Source organism: Alosa sapidissima, chromosome 12 (assembly GCF_018492685.1).
Source record: "Alosa sapidissima isolate fAloSap1 chromosome 12, fAloSap1.pri, whole genome shotgun sequence".
NCBI lineage: Eukaryota > Metazoa > Chordata > Actinopteri > Clupeiformes > Clupeidae > Alosa > Alosa sapidissima.
In genome coordinates this window covers 6,654,274-6,671,888 of record NC_055968.1, presented here as the reverse complement: position 1 = coordinate 6,671,888, position 17,615 = coordinate 6,654,274, and the positions used below count along the sequence as shown (strand labels likewise).

General features: G+C 43.2%; 1 protein-coding gene across 6 annotated transcripts in view; it reads left to right on the top strand.

The window, feature by feature from the left end:
- Positions 1–2,466: 2,466 nt before the first annotated feature.
- The window catches only part of LOC121724905 (arf-GAP with coiled-coil, ANK repeat and PH domain-containing protein 2-like), a 44,763-nt gene continuing 29,614 nt past the window's right edge, over positions 2,467–17,615 (top strand). For all 6 annotated transcript variants that reach the window (XM_042111829.1, XM_042111832.1, XM_042111831.1 and 3 more), the window contains exons 1-6: positions 2,467–2,867; positions 12,121–12,178; positions 13,651–13,770; positions 15,718–15,771; positions 16,344–16,402; positions 16,938–17,121. In XM_042111829.1, coding sequence (XP_041967763.1) covers positions 2,815–2,867; positions 12,121–12,178; positions 13,651–13,770; positions 15,718–15,771; positions 16,344–16,402; positions 16,938–17,121 — 528 coding nt within the window. In that variant the 5' untranslated portion in view covers positions 2,467–2,814. The remainder of the gene's footprint in view (positions 2,868–12,120; positions 12,179–13,650; positions 13,771–15,717; positions 15,772–16,343; positions 16,403–16,937; positions 17,122–17,615) is intronic.

The window sequence follows — 17,615 nt, the reverse complement described above, 5'->3', positions numbered from 1 at the left end:
GAAGGGCACACATAGGGAACACCAAGAATAAACCATTTTATGGGGCACCTTACTGGGCATTGCAGCTTTGAACGAAGGGCACTCATTAAGACACGTTCTTGAATTTTATTTGTTTCAACTTAATTGTTTGAAGTGGCACACTAGAGGGCTCTGACATTTTTTTCTAATGTAAAGGCCAGCCAATAGGACACTTTTGAGGGTTTTTTCAACCATGGAGGCATGCCAAGGGGCAGTTGTAGGCTATAGAAATATGTTAATTTTTTATTTAATGCCAGCAACACATCTAAAAAAAAATTGGGACAGGGGCATTTTTATCATTGTGTTGCTTCACTTCTTTATTTAACAATATTCTGTAAATGTTTAGGAACTGAGGAGACCAGTTAATTTTGAGAATGAAATGTTGTCCCATTCCTGTCCAATATAGGATTTAAGCTGCTCAACAGTCTGGGGTCATTTCAGTGCCTGCACTCTTCCTCTAAGGAGAAATACTGTTTAATTATGTGCTAAATTAATTTTGCCATTGTTTTCCTGAAATATTTAAGGTCTTCCTTGAAAAAGACATTGTCTGAATGGCAGTATGTTGCTCAAAACCTGTGTACATTTATTTTATTTTATTTAAGGTTTATTAAGACATGGACAGTGCACATCAATGAACATACAAATGTAAATGCGCCAGAATTAGTCAAAAAGGCTATTTTGCAACTGTTGTCCATGGTCCAATGTTAACAGGCCAGATGCATAAAAGAAACTCTACACACATGCATAAAAGATAAAATGACACATTACACATAAAACATATTATGAAAATATCACAAACAAATGAAAATAAAATTACCTACCATAATAAAATGAAGGAAAGAAAAGAAAGCAAATCCATCATTCAGAATTGATTATGCCTTGCTAGATGTGCAAGATGCCCATGCCTTAGATGCTGGGTTTTGAACTGAGCACTATAACAAGTTGGATACATTGGATAGTGGAATAGTCCCTCTTCACTTTAACCCGGAGGAGTCCATGATTTCCAAAAAGAATTGCAAATATTGACTGATCTAACCACAAGACCTTTTCCCACTTTACGTCCATTTTAAATGAGCTCAGGCTCAGATAAGATGCAGCATTTCTGTATCGTGTCTAAATAAAATGTATTCTTTGCATGGTAGAGTTTACACATTTGTGAATGGAGCATTAACTGTGCTCTTTACAGAAAAAGGGTTTTAATGCAGTACCATCTGAGATCTGAGGTCCAAAGACCATGGCCATCCAATATTTATTTTCAGCCCTGTGCCTTGTTTTAAAGATTTTTCTGGATTCTCCGAATATGTTGATATAATGTACTGTAGATGATGAAATCCCAAAATCCTTTGTAATTTTATGGTAAGAAGCATTATTGTTTCATCATCTGTCCAGGTTTACACAGAGTGATGACTACCTCCACATCTTTACTTCTGAGAGACTCAATATCTCTGGGATGCTCTTTTTGACACCCAATCATGGTTCCAGTTCACCTAATTAGTTGTGAAATGTTTCTCCTTTTGTTGTTCATATTACACAACTTTTCCAGTCTTTTATTGACCCCCTCCCAACTTTTTTGAGACACGTTGCTGGCACCAAATTCAAAATGTGCTTATATTTTCCAATTTCAACATTTTATATTGCCTATGCATGGTTGCAGTTTACGAGATTTGCAGATGATCACATTCTGTTTTTATTTAGCCTACATTTTACACAGCATTACACAGCGCTTTTTTGAAATTGGGGTTGTAAAATGTTATCATCACAGTAAAGGTTGGCTACTTTGAAGTATCAAAGTACTGTAACTCTTTGTTTTATTCAGAAAGTAGGCCTAGTAGGTGTACTTCAAAACTGAAGACATTTTGGGGTAATCAATTTGTAGGCGTTATGTTGTAGTTATACTTTTCTCCATTTGGTGGCAGCATACTTCTACAAAATGAATAGGCTATGATATTTCAAGGTGTTCATCGCAGATCGTCTCGACAGGCCACGACCACAGTCCACGCACAACCCAGCATTTTATAGTCTGTGTAGTGTGACTGCTATGGCATATAGCCTATACCCCCCCCCCCCGCTTAGTTTTAATTTATTGACATCATTTTCGACACTATCGCTTATTTAGGCACAGTGCTGTTTTTGCGGGTTGAACTAAACTTGACAGAGCAGCTGCTGCAAACTATTTCTATGGCAAACCATATCCAATGTTGACAGTGCACTCAGATGATGGAATAAGCTGGGTGGATAGACGCAAACCTCAAAGCTGAGTTTTACAGTAGCCTATGTTTCACTGAGGATATTTAGTAGGGTTTTGTCGGTGGGTATTTATAAACAACGTTGTTGGTTCTTTGCCAAAAAAAAAAGAGACAAAGGCCCGCCTCGAACAGAAACGTTGTAGTTCTATTGGTTCTTTGGTGCTGTCACTCAAATGCCTTTTCATCCATCAGGAAACTTGGGATAAACGATTCGTCAGACTGGTTACGTCTGTACGAAATCTCTCCTCCCCCTAGTTCCAGTGACCTGCCAAACTGAGTGTACGTTACATTATTCTGAAAGTACGGGCAGTCGTTTGTTAACAAAGGCTTAGGTTTAGGTTTGTGGAAAGCCAGGTCATATTTATGATACAGACTGTTCGATAGTGTTCATTTGCTAGCCAGCATACGGCTAGCTGGCTAGCCATTAGACGGCAGCTGCTGGTTAGCAAGGCAGCAAGCTCCAGCTTACGGAGTTCGAATTACTCTAAGAAACTACTCAGCAGTTTGTTACCCTAAGACTCTTCAGAGTGCTGGTAAATAATAAACGAAGATGAGAATTATGCTGGATTTTGAAGAATGTCTCAAGGACTCCCCGCGGTTCAGGTAGGCAAAATGTCACCAGATCTGCTATATTTTGGTCAAGAAAGTATGTTCGGCGTTGATTGCATGCAGCAACAGTGCTAGAAAGTAAAGTTTTGGTATTCTAAATCGAGACATATAAGATCAGTGATTCTAAGCAGGCAATGGTGCTCAATCATATTTCACCTTCTATTTAAGCAACATTACCTTCTTTGGAAGGTATTAGTGGTAGGCTATAATGTTTTGAAAAGTATATATTGGTACTAGGTAGGTTGAAGGTCTTTGAAATCCTGTACGACAGGGCTTAAAATTGTCTATAGTACCACGCGATGTCATCTGTTTGTTATGTTGGCGAAGTCACTTTCATTGTGTTTCTATGAACGTCACTGTAGGAAAAAGGCTTTCCTCAGAGGGTCGATTTGTGGTCCTAATCTTGTTAGTCAGAGGAACACTCATGCAGCTTCCCCCCTTGATTGCAAGATAAGCCTGATATTTTACATCGGTGCACCTACATTATTGTGTCTTTTCCATGCTGAGCTATAATATGTTTTTACCATAGCATCTTAAGATTTTAAAAGAAGTGTGGCTAAGTTATGAAGAGTGAGAGGTGTTTAAACACTGATTGGTCTAAAATTGCTTGCAGCTAGGTCAACATGAAGTACAATGATGTAAAATATGTGACTTTATGGTGTAAGTCAACGGTTAAGAAGCAAAATATCAGTAGAACGTTTACCTTGAAACTTAAGGACCACTTGGCATTTTCATACCAATAAGATGTTTTATAAGTAATTTCTGGTCTGTGCCATCTTTGGTGTGACCATCACTGCCTTCCAGAAAAGCCAGTGCAGCGGAAATCTGTTTGTTTGTCCTCTCCTCACAGACATGGGCTTTCCAAGCTTTGTGAAAGTCACCCCTCCCTCCCTCTCTTTCCTTACTCTATTCCCCCCCTCTCTCTCCCTTGTACAGAGCAACATCCTCTCTGAAAATGAGGAGCAGATGTTAGAAAGTTGTTTGCAGGAAACTGAATAGAGCCATTTTTTCCTTCTTCTTCATTCTTCAGAGAGCGTATCTGTATCAGTCAGGGGATGAGCAAAAGGGAAAAAAAAGTGATCCAGGAGCGCTTGTGGTGATGCAGTGGACATAAGCTTAGTTAGGAGTGGGACTCCGGCAATCAGTTAGCTCAGTCGAGGAAATGCTAGACCGTTTTGAACTGCTCATTAGAAATCTTAGTCGGCGGTCAGGATGAGGGTGATGTATGACCACGGGATGGTTTTCCACTGTAGCTGGACTGATTTTGGGTTGAAGAGAGGTTCTAAGGGTCAGTCTCGGTTGTATTCTGCAGTATTGTATAATGTTTCCATTCCACTTTAGTGAGTGCTGCTGCCTTGCACCTTTGACCCCCCCCCCTTATGTTTAATTTGGCAGAGTGGAGGAAGGATAAATAGTTATGGATGAAAAAAGCACATGGGGCAGTATGGAATGGTTGTAGCTTTTCTGACATCTGTTTCCATTTGTATGTCTTGTATGATGCCCCTCTTGAGTGGAGAGATTTTTACTCTTGCCCTGAAAATGTGACTGGCTGGAGAGCACATTAGTGGTGTTTCCTCTCTCTGTTTCGTGGGTCTCTTTCAAATGGAAATAAGCTGGCCTTTTTACAATCCTCTCTCCTTGTGTCCAAAATCAGTCCAATGCTGAAAAGGGGTGACGGGTTTACAAAGGTGCGGGGTTGTTTAAAAAGAGATAACTGACTCAACTTTAATTAGTGTGCTTCTGGCTTTGAGTGTATCTACACTAGGCCTACAGTGTTTCTTGTTGATATGCTGCCCTTGCTGAATCTGAGGCTTGAGACAACCAAGAGCTTTAAACTTTGTTTTCAGCTGAACTGAATCTACAACCTAAACTGCTTGTGATTCAGCAACAGGCTGAAACCGTTTCCTTGTCAATGTTTCCATTTGAAAAAGTCAAATGGAGGTTATGCTGATGTTTTTTTTTATTAAATTGGATGGCCCTTGTCCCTCTTCAATTTCACTGACATTATCTGTGCTTCCCCAGCTATGGCGATGCAGCCGTTATTAGTGTTGGCGATGTCCACAGGAAATGTTTGATAAACACAGCCTCGGGTTATGATGGAGCACTTCACTGTACCATCCCCCCTCGAGAACCAAACATACTTCATGCAATGAAGCCTCTGAAAGAAAGTAGCAGGATGATGTTTATGTTTACACATCAAATGTAAGTGAGTGGCCCTTTAATGTATAGAATGTGATTATGGTAAGCTGAAATTAAATGATAATTAATGTTTAGGATATAACATGCATGGAAGGCTTGATGTCATGAGGGGATGGTCTAAGCTTAGATGTGTTGTGGACAGGTTTTCCATGGCACAAGCACAGAAGATATCAACCGTTACTCACACACAAACAATTCACCCCAGACCGCCCACCTGATAGCTCCTTAGAAGTAAAATTGACAAACATATCCCATCCAAAACACCCCACCCCTGTCCCACACACTCATTGGAAAAATGAATGATCTCATCAGAGTGATGTGGTTTCTCAAGAGCATCCAATTCTCTCATATCCCTCATAGTGAGATGTTTTACCTCAACGGGAACCCCCCGACTCCTTCAACAGTGTGGCTTTTCCCAACAATGGCAGGAAGAGAGCCAAAACAAAGGGGCCAGGCCTAGGCTCGTGTTCCACTCCACATCAGCATGTGAGCGAAAGGCCATTGGTCCAATTTACATCCCCTCTCTCTCATAGCAGGAATGTGTGTCCTGGTGCCTGATCCTGGGGGATAGCGTATCGTCTTTCCAGCTGGCAGTGAAAATAATGTGTGATTTTTTTTGTTCACCTCTGCAGTGCAGAAAGGTGTTTTTTTGAAGTTGTCCTTGAGATTGGCGCCTGAGATGGATCGCTGGGGCCCCAACAACGCTGTCTCTTGTAGAGTGTGTATGACAAACCTGTTTGACTACATGGTCCTGGCACATATGGGTCTAACTCCTGGGCTAGTGCCAGCAGAGCGAAAATGCCCACTCTTTTGTATATTCAAATGAGACATGAGATAGCAAGCACGTCTAATCCAGCTAGATCATTTTGCTACCTGAAAGAGGATGTCTACTCAAAATATATGATACTGCTTAGTATCTCTTGCCCATGTGCTGTTACTTGTCCATACATCCATCACATCCATACTGTATGTGATTTGTTTCATCTGTCTGTCAGATTCTTTGTTGAATCTTGTCTAAAACAATTGTAAATCCGAGCTGAGTGGCCTGTTAAAGGAAGTGCTTTTGATGGAGGAAAGGCCCTTTCTCTCCTCACTCTGTGTCTGACAGTAGGTCTCGTCACATGTTCATCACAAATGTTTTCAGCATATAGTTGGGACTAATGAGCCTGTCCATTGTGGTTCTGAATAGCCTGTGCAGACCATTATTTAAAACCTGTACTCTATTTTACTCTTTTCTTAGTTTGTTAGTAGCTCACAACAGATAAATGAATTAGCCGAATCTACAGACGAGACAGCCCTTGAGGGCAAATAGCACAGCTCAAGCCCAAGATTAGAGCTCACTGGGAGCTCAAAGTGTGACCTAAGCTGTTTTCTTTAAGATGGACCAAATAAGAATAAAAAATCTGTTCAGCTATGCCCATCTGGTTTCAGAGATTAAGAGTGTGATAATATGAGCCAGACACTAACAAAGATTCAGCTATACTGTGTCCAGATTAACCATAACTAGTTCTTATAGGAAACATTACCTCTGATAGTGCATTATTTTAGTTTGGGTTAGAAGGATTAAATAGGTAGCATTAGACCTGTGACTCTAAAATATGGAAACAGTCAGCTCTGTCAAGCACGCTGGTGGATGTGTTTTGGAAACTGCTTCACTTTCTTCAGCAGTTTTTCACTATATTGGGAAAGACCTCAGTAATAAGACAACATTTTAACGGCCCGTGCTGAGGTGGACTGTTTTGCACACCCATAACATCCCTGTATAAAACACGCAGTGGATGGGCATGAACGTTTCAGATGAATCTTGCTGTGTGCAGCAGGTTTCCATAGCACATCCAATATATTTTCCTCCTCCTTGACTGGACTGCTGCTGACATAGCAGGAGCACATCTGGAGTGAGTGCTCTGGCAGCCGCTACGGGGAGGTGTCTGCAGCTGTCTCCTGCTCTGCCCCAGTGACCTGATGGGAGAGCATGGAGCAGGGATGTGGCCTGGCTATAGCCCTGTACTTGAGTGAGTGAGTGAGTGAGTGCAGGCCACACCTCTGCTTTCAGGAGCACGACGCTATGTAGTCAGATGGACTTTTACCTCACGGGCCCACCTGTCCAGTCCTCACACCCAGAAACCTGCCGCCTGTGGAAAGATTAGCTGTGAGTGGGTTGTATGCTTTTACTGCACATGGCACCATTCAAAACGTTTCCCCATGCCAAGGATTAAGAATGTTATAAATGAGTTATTGGCTGAAGTTCAAAGTTATGTTGATATCTCTTTTAAAGATGCATATTAAATAAAAGAAAATGAATGCTTGACACCACACATTACCCATGCCAAACACTTGAATCTGATAGCCAGTACCGTTATCCACGTGTTTATTCTCTGCGGGTACTGTTTTTACTTTAGATGGCCATAGACAGATACTTGAGTGTTTTCCAAAATGCTCTGTCTGACACAAAGCACTTTTGCATGATCTGATCACCGAGTGGAGATAAGGGTTTGTAGAGAGCCAGTTGGCATTGTCTGTTGTGTTTAGACTTAAGCACCAGATAATGACAACACTGATATTACGACTAAAGATGATAACAGTGTTTTTGGCTTACTTTGCAGTATTATCAGATGAGCATTTTAGTTGTTGCTTCTTGTCTGGGAAGAGTATTACCCATAATGTTTTACACAGCATTTGTGGCCCCAGTGATGGAATGTGCAGCAGGATTCCAATTCAATCCCATGGAAGTACAGAGTCCTCCAGGATCACTTTGGCTAAGCTAGTTGTTTGTAAAAGCACTTAAACCCTTGGGCCAAGTCATGAAATTGGGATGGGAGACCTGCTTTTCTTACATGACATGGTGAATAATGGTGTGATTACTATGGCCATTAGTTTTTGTCAGAAGTAGTAAATCATTGGTTCTTTTGAGACTTGATTTAAGATATTAAGACATTAAGTGGCAGAATGAATGAATAAATAAATAAATAAATAAATAAGCTTTCAGTGCAGTTAGAGCCATTTAGCTAGAATCCTGTCTGTGAGCCTGAGTGCTGTGTGTTGTCATAACTGTAGAACTAAGAGAAAATCTGCTGGGTACCGACATGCCCACCTGCTCTTTTATTTGTTTTACTATCCATTCAAAATCCACTCCTCGTGTAACAAGAAAATCCCAGGAATTTTTCATGGAATTTACAAATTTGCCAACGTGCAGTTGTCAAGGATGAATCCCTGTAATCAGAGACTATGTCTCCTCAGATTATTTGAGTCCAGGTCCAGGAACTCTCACAGTAGGAGAAATATCAGCCCCTTAATAGGATTGGATGGAATTTGCAAGAGTACGAACCTCAGCCATCTTAACGCAGAGTAGAGTAAACAGGCAGGACAGACTTGCCCCTCCAAATGACCGGGTGACCAGGTGTCAGGCTGCTTGTGCTAAGGAGATAGTGTAGCTCTCTTGCTGATGAGAGCTGTGCCACAGCCTCCCCGTGAAGTCCCCCTCATTATCGTGACCCCCCATCCCACCCCCCCTCATTACCCAGACACACTTTGGACATGGTCCAAGGTCGTGACTGTGAGGCAGCGCAGCGGCCTACTTTCCGCCGCCCCTCCTTTCTTATCCCTCCGTCAGCACTTTCCCAAGTTCCCTCTTCCAGCACCCTGGTCAGATTTCACACAAAGAACGAAACTGAGAAATGAACAAAAATGTTTCACAACTACATAGCCTAGCTATCGTTTGACTCCCTGACTCCCTTTAGTGGGGTTAAGGCTAGAGGAAGCATGGACTGATTTCACAATAATTTCCCAGTTGGTCCTTCATTTTGTCACTTGGGGTCTGATCTGTTACAGGGCTGGGTAAGCTGTTAGAGAAAAACAGCCGCCTCTAGTGTTGCCTGAAATTTGTTCTCGTTGAGGCTCATGACCAGACTTAACCTCAAATTAGAGGAGCCTGTTGCTTATCATGTAAATTGCTCATTGTAGGCTATTGGGCTATAAATTAGTCTTAGGCATAGTTAGCGCTGCACTTTGATTATGTAATAGGGTGGTGGCTACAAAGGGTTTTTTTCCTACTGGTGGCTCATGCTGCCAAGCCATGGAGTTGTGCTGGTTCAGCAGTATGACGGCCGGTCTTAGTCCGTAAATCACAATGACTTCAGATCCCTTTACAAATCCACAGGCTGTCAGAGATAGCTTAGTAGGCTAGACATCAATTTGGTGAAATAAATGGTGTAAAAACAGTGGAGAGAAAGGGTGCTGTTAGCAGAGCTCTGGAAAGTGTCCCTCCTTTCTGATTTTTTTTTTGCCCATGAGTTCTTTTTTTGACCTATTTATACCGAAGGTGATACAGTTCAGTTTACACTCAAGCTGTTTTATTGCTTCCACTGGCTATTTATAGATGTCCCATTTTAGTTCACTGCAAGCATAGTCGCTCGTTTGGGTGAGAAAATTGTCGTCTGAGATCCTTGGCCTCCCCGCTTTTGCGATCCTGTGATCTGTGTCGGTCTCTGTGGTGACGGCCAGATGTTCTGAGGTGGCCGCGGCGACAGCTGGTGGGCGGGTCTCCGTGCCGGTTGCCGTGGGTATCGCAGCTCTAATCTGGGAGCCTCATTATCCTCTACACACTGGCCACAACTGCGCGCTGATTACGCCGGAGACTCTTTCAACCCCAACAGCAGCCCAGAGAACCATCTCAGAACCAAACCACATGGACAAGTCCCACCCCACCCGGACTGTCTTTCATCGCCTCCTTAGTCTCTCTTTCTCTTTCTGTCTCTCTCTTTCTCTCTGTCTCTGTCTCTCTTTCTCTTTCTTTTTCTCTGTCTCTCTTTCTCATTGCAGTATTATCTCAGTCACTGGCTAGCCGATCCTTCTCCCTTGTGTTTTTGATTATGTGAGTCCAGAGCCAACGTTGCACTGGACACTAGAGCCGCCTTCGATAAACTCTCACCTCTTCTTCCTGTTATTTACAAGACTCCAAGTCCATGGTTGCATTAGAATGTTAGACCAAACATTCTTTGGCTGTAGAATTTGCTATATTGTTGGGCAGCCGTGGCCTACTGGTTAGCGCTTCGGACTTGTAACCGGAGGGTTGCCGGTTCGAACCCTGACCAGTAGGCACAGCTGAAGTGCCCTTGAGCAAGGCACCTAACCCCTCACTGCTCCCCGAGCGCCGCTGTTGTTGCAGGCAGCTCACTGCGTCGGGATTAGTGTGTGCTTCACCTCACTGTGTGTTCACTGTGTGCTGAGTGTGTTTCACTAATTCACGGATTGGGATAAATGCAGAGACCAAATTTCCCTCACGGGATCAAAAGAGTATATATACTTATACTTATACCATCAAGTGCAGCATTCACATTCAAGACAGGCCATACCAGTCAAGTTCTAATTAGAACATTCCTTAACCTGAATGCTATTCTAACCAGGCCTGTGTTTGGACTGGGTGCACTTTTAGGAGGAGAGGAGGGAGTAAACTTCATCACTCGGCCAGGGTTGCAACAGAAGCTATTTCATAAGTATTGTTCCCGAATCTAATTTTCTTTTGAAGAAATTAAATGAAGCTTGCAATGCACATTGGGATTGTTGCATTACTCTTCTTTGGAAAGGGTAGGCCTAATGATAGCTTCAAACAAAGGAGTCCAGCATTAATTGTTAAACAGCCCACAAAATGCTATGATGTCTAATGTTGAGAAGTGGCTATGCTGTGAGATCCAAAGAACAAAGCTGAAATGAAGTCTCCTCATGACCTTAGCTTAGCATAAGTTAGTTTGTAGTTTGGAGGTTCTCTCCTAAAAAGAGAAGGAGGCTGGTATGCACAAACGAGGTTGTCTCGTCAGTTCCATATTTGTCGCTAGCTAGCATCCACTCAGAACTGGAGTCTGCTCTTCAGAGTGTTGTTCCCCAACACTATGTGTTTGAGTCATATAGCTCCATCTGGAGACAAAACAGGTTTTAGCATGTCTTCTGTTGTGGTGGTGGATAGAAATAGCAAACTGACCTGTGGTCTATCCAAAGCGCTTGGCTTTTGTCAAAACACTTGAAGCTTTCGCTTCAACCGCTAGTTAGTGAGCCTGCTGTTGTGTCTGCTTCTTTTTTTAATCTGAGAGGTAGAGTGGGAAACCCAGCCATTCTGTGTCAGCCCTTCAAACTGCTCCTGTCTTTGAAGAACACAAATCGGTCCATCATTAAACTTGTGCCTTCAGAAGCACCTTGCTTTGAACTTCACTGTGTATATTTTCACTTTGTGACCATCAATTGTCCTCTACTCTGGGCATGTTAGGTCTTGAACTCTTCATTATTGGACCCTGACTCATTCTGTTGGCTTCTGTTGTGTGCATGTTGGTCTGTTAGTTGTGTGTGGGGAATAACCCTTTGATGTTATTGTGAGTGTGAATGCATGGTGTACACTGTTGGAGATTGTTTCTTCCTCACTCACTCGCAGAGTCGGGAACTGGACGGAGCTTCCCTTGGAGTCGGGGCAGTGTGCGTCACCGGAGGGAGTTTGTGTCTGGGGGAGAGCTACGCTGTGCCTCGTCATGCTCGCCTAACATAAATGTCAGATACAGGCTTCCGGCCATACCAAAAGTAGCATCTCTAAATCTGGTCCCTCAAGCTGTGCTTTTTTTTTTTCATTTTGGAGATACTTGTTTGTGTGTGTGTGTTTATACAATACGTGTGGAGTATGAGCCAATTCTGTGATTTCCTTTTTTGGTGTGTTGTCATTGTTCGGTTCCTCTGTGGGTTGAGAATTGTTTTTGCAATAGCCACCATTTCTTTCGCAATATCCTTCTGTTTTTTTTTTTGTGCGTGTGAATAATTGAGAGCATCACCATTTCCCAGTTTCCTTTGGCAAAAATATTCAGTGTCCATCTGTCTCTTTCTCTCCCCTTTTCCTGTCTCATGCTCTTCTTCCTCCCTCCCTCCCTCCCTCCCTATCTCTCTCTCTCTCTCTCTCTCTCTCTCTCTCTCTCTCTCTCTCTCTCTCTCTCTCTCTCTCTCTCTCTCTCTCTCTCTCTCTTTCTTTCTCTCTCTCTCTCTCTCTCTCTCTCTATCCCTCTGTTCCTCACCACAGGGCCACAATAGAGGAGGTGGAGGGGGACGTCTGTGAACTGGAGACCAAGCTGGACAAGGTACGGTCAGCAAAAGAGCCGGCAGGCGAGGAACAATGACACTGCATTCCTGCCGCCATGGAAACTCAGAAAGCCACAGCTCCACTCATAACCCCATCTGTCCCCTCCATGTTCACCCTCCTCTAGACGCAGCTACTCACCCCCTATGCCCCTTAGTAGACCCAGATTAAGCAATCGCCCTGCTCTAATCCTGGCTTGTCAATAATGAAAGGTTGAGTGCATGTTAGAAAGGAGTAGGGGACGACTACTAAGTGTGTGTCTGTGTCTGTGTCTGTGTGTGTGTGTGAGAGAGAGGTATGGAGTGAGTCACATATTTACGTGGAACACTGGAATGAAGGTGTCCACTCTAGCTGCTGTTTGAGCAGAGGTCGTGGAGAGATGCAGTTGTATTGTTTAGAGCAGACCCACCCAGCGTCCTGTGGCTCAGTGACTCACTCCCCTGTGCTGGTGTCACTTCCCCTGGTCAGCAGGCGGAAGGATACACTCCGCAGTGGTCCAAGCAAGAGGGCTGGACTTCAGGAGGGCGCTTTTCTTAGAAACGCTGTGGCTCACTCTGCTCTTACTCACACACACAAACACACACACACTCACATACAGCACCCCCCCACCATAACCACCGAGCCTAAGTCCTAGGATAACACAGCTTTTATTGAGAGAGGAGTTAAATCTCTCTGAACGTAGTCTCACTCAGAAGTAGGCAAACATGAGCCATTAATGAAAGCAAAGAGTCGTATAGCACGGTGGATTAGGCTAGTGTTTGTCCACGTCTGGCACCGCAGAGTGGCCCTGTACATTAGAACAAGCATAAATGCAGAGGTAACAAGAGGAAGCTCCACGAAGTACACTGTGTGCTCTGGGGCTGCACATTACAGCCCCACAATTGAGTCCCTTTTACCAAGCACCACAACAGTAGCATAGCATACAGCATTGTCCATCATCCAATTAGCCTCTAATCTCCTTTAATGTACATCCACAGCACTTATGTCTAAGATATTGCATTAGTTTTCCCTAAAGGTTACCCTTTAATATTTAAACATTGGATGTATGCTTTGTAAGTATGTGGTTTGCTTAAGAGCAATTAGACTAGCTAATGTATACAGAAGCAGGACAATCAGTGGCTCTGATTTCTTAGCTTTGCCTCACCCACTGTGACTGTGTGGGATGTGAAGACATCTCGAGAAAATCCTGTTAGTGATGTGTTGAGTTACGTAAGATTCATTTTTTCCTCTCATCTTGATCTGGTGTGTCAGTTTATTTTTAAATGAGGGGCCTGAAATAGGCTAATTAAAGAAATCCAACAGTACAGATTGCTTTAAGCTCACCCATATCACCCACATGGAATTAAGGCTGATGACTGGGAGGACTGCTTCTGAGACTAGCTAGTGCTGAATGCTTGAATCCATTATTCACAGAGCTTTTTTACAACCCCCCCCCCCCCCCCGTCTCTCTGTCTGTCTGTCTCTTTCCTTTAGTTGGTGAAACTATGTATTGGCATGATTGATGCTGGAAAGGCCTACAATGCGGCCAACAAGCAGTTTGTGAATGGCATCCGGGAGCTCGCACAGCAGTCCACCAGAGATGAGGTCATTGAGGTACGTGACTCGCCCGCTAAACAGAGTGGCCTGCCCTGCACAGACTGTGGCCGTTTGAGCGTCTGAGAGTCCCATGGGCTGTATCAGGAGATTTTTGTGATTCCCGATTAGTGTCCGCTGTAGTAGGGTCTTGGGGTTTATTGTTTGCACTTCAGCTGTTTGCTCAGTCTGTGTACTCAACAGCTTGGCATTCCTGTAAATTCTGTATATTTCCCTTCCTCGATCGCCCTCCCCCTGGGAACGAGGCCCAGCCCTAGTATGTATTTAGAAAGAAACTCTTTAAAGCAGCATTGTGAGCCCACTCTGTGAGCGTAGGCTAATATATCCAGATGTTAAATTAAATCCTCACACTTTTACATTACCTTACATCAGTGGTGGAATGTAACGAAGTACAAATACTTCGTTACTGTACTTAAGTAAAATTTCCACGTATTTGTACTTTACTTAAGTAAAATTTATAGTGCATACTTTTGACTTTTACTTCGTTACATTTTACAGCAATTATCTGTACTTTTACTCCGCTACATTTCTACAACACCATCGTTCCTTTTTACGATACATTTTATGATCAGTTTTTTTTTTTCTCTCTGGCAAACACGTTTGTTTTACCGGGGGGTTGCTACCAAAGATTCTGGAGCGCTACGTGCATTCTTAGAAACATAAGCTTCTAGTCTAGACCAGGCAAAGCGTGAGCTTGTAGCCATCTGCATTCGGTAGGCTATATTCACCAGACCCATGGCTACACTGTACATGCAACTGTGTTCTGTGCCTTTCTCTGTCTGTTATTTGCAGCGTTAGGGCCTCCTCTCCGATGAGATTGCTATCTGCGGATCGGCGAAGTTACAGGCTATGCCCATGCTTCTGTCACACGTCTGATCATTTGCGGCACAAATGAATGGTAGACTATTAATGAACCGGTGGCCGGAAAAAACGTAACATTTTCCAGATGAGGAAATATTCCTTAATTGTGTGTGATTAAATAAAGATGCATAGCCTACAATTGGGGGGTAGTAACGTGAGCGCTCATTCAATGTCTATGCGTCTGCGCAAGTGAAACTGAACTTAGCCTAATCATAAAGACACCTTTTTCAGCAACTTTTCTGTTCAATCAGCATAATTGGCATTACGATCCACCCGACGTTTCCCTTGTCTACCCCGTTAAACTTCAGGCTCTCGTGTTTTGCCGAATGATATTACTCAGCAGATCACCCTAGATAACCAGAATTACAGTCTCTAGAATTGTAGGTCAGAATGTAAACTGGGCCACAGATGGTAAGCACAATTGCATTAACTTAAAACTATCTAGTCGAGTATAACCTAAAACTAGCTTAATTAAAATGCCACAGCCCATACTGATTTTTCCTTTTAGAATATAGATATTAAGAGAATAAATCATTATGCAAATACTTTTACTTTTAATACTTAAAGTACATTTAAAAGCAGGTACTTTTTACTTTTACTTAAGTAGGGTTGTCATTGTGGTACTTTTACTTTTACTAAAGTAAATATTTCTCTGTGTATTTGTACTTTTACTTACTGAGGTTCAGTACTTCCTCCACCACTGCCTTACATTACATTTCGCTGACACCTTTTACCCAAGGGAAACAATCAAGGTACAGGGCAGTAAGGACAAGGTAAGCAGCAAGGTTAGTGCAGCAGTAAGTGCTACTTCCATACAGGCAAGTATCAGTTTTAGTCAGGCGCTAAGTGCTAGAATTAGCATGTCTAGTTGTTGGTGGTGCTACAAGAGGAGATACTCTCAGAATAGCTGGATTATAAAATCATATGGTAATATGGCATAACACCAGCTTGTTTGCCGAAACCCCATTTACTGTAAAAAAAGAAGAGAACGAAAAAGTTATCATTGTTATAACATTTGCCTTGTCAGTCTGTTTTCAACTTGTACTTCAGTTGGAGTCTAATGGTCTGTTCCATTTCTGTTCGCAGTCTAGCCTGACAAAGTTTGCTGAAAGCCTGCAAGAGATGATCAACTACCACACAGTAAGCGAAGAACACTTGAGCCTAAAAGCACAAAGCCCCATTTTAGCCACTAGTTTCAATTCCTCATGCCTTTCCCCTTTCCAACTTTATTAATAAAGTCTTTTTTAAAAAAAAAAAAAAAAAAACCTGCTGCCATATGGGCCTCCTGATTGGCTGGGGAAGCAGGAAGCGTGGTGTTGGCCTGACTGTAGTGAGTCATTGCTGAAGCCTCACGATAAGATCAGCTGATATGCGGTTCAGGTTTCTATTGAGCGCAACTAAGCACATGATCTTGGAAGCACGGGGCAGCTGGAGTGTTTGTCACAATCTCACTCACTCGCCCAAATCATTCAGACTGCCATTGTTTAACTGGAGTGGCCTTTGTAGGGAAACCCTCATCTGAGAATGATGCCTCATGGGATTTTTTTGTTTTATTTTGTTTTTCCCCCAGCTCTATCAAGTTAATAGCTTCAATCATGGCACTGACTAAGCACAAATTAGCCTACATTTGTAGATTGGGTCGACTGAGTGAAGTAGTAGACCACCATGTTGTCATTGAAGCTCTTCTTATGTGGTTTGTTTTTTCTCCACAGATACTATTTGACCAAGCCCAGAGATCAATCAAATCCCAACTCCAGACGTTTATGAAGGAGTGAGTACTATGCATTCAGCGCCACAGATCTATGCGCATGCAAAACACATGTTACATTTCTCCATCCACACAGGGCTTCCCTCCGCTGGTGTTCTCCCATAGGCCACAAATCATATGCTGAGAGGTCGCTCGGTGTCACTATGACCTCATGCTCGGGGGTTGGTGACCGAGATTATAATTACTGAGATTAAGAGTGTGCTTTCAAAATCAGCCTTCTGACTCACAAACTCATTAATGTGTAGTGCTGGGAAGCACGATTACCGAATTAACTGTTGTGGTAGAAAAGTGCTGAAAAACAAGTATTTCTTAAGCCTCAGCAAAACTTTGTGTAATTAAAGTGCAACAAGTAAATTCTGTTTTTTATTTTCCATTCGCAACAGTCATGGTTGTTTATAGTTCTATCACATGGAGGTGCTAGCGCAGCGTGAGTTGAAATGAAACCGCAGGGCTATATCAAATGAAATATTTTCCCTTTCCTCTCTCTTTCTCTCTCTCTCTCTCTCTCCCACTCCTTCCCTCCCTTGCTGTCTGGCAGAGACCTGCGGAAATTCAAGGAGGCCAAAAAGCAGTTTGACAAGGTGAGCGAGGAGAAGGAGGCGGCGCTGACCAAGAATGCCCAGGCGCCGCGCAACAAGCAGCACGAGGTGGAGGAGGCCACCAGCATCCTCACGGCCACGCGCAAGTGCTTCCGCCACATCGTCCTCGACTACGTGCTCCAGGTGCGTAGCTCACAACACATGTGCAGGCCCCCTGAAGTAACCGTCTCTGAGCCACTTCAACACAACACATGTGCAGGCCCCCTGAAGTAACCGTCTCTGAGCCACTTCAACACAACACATGTGCAGGCCTCCACTGAGAAGGATTAGCTGATTGTGTGAACTAATAGGAAAGCAGTCATCTGTGTCACCACTGGGGCTGGTGTTTATGTAGCGGCATGTGTCCTCTGTGTTGACTGTCCATGCGAGTTCTAAAGCTGTGAGAGACCTGCCCAGAAGACTAAAGGCAGACATCCTGCAAGCACAGCTGACCTTTTTTAATGACCAGCCTGCATGGAAATGAGCGCGGCTGTTTATGTGCAAGCCTGCCCTCCCCTGAGTCTCTCTCTCTCTCTCTTTCTCTCTCTTTCTCTCTCTTTCTCTCTCTCTCTCTTGCTCTCCTCTCTCTATCTCTGTCTCAATCTAATATTCTGTCTCGTTCTGTAGATCTCTCTCTT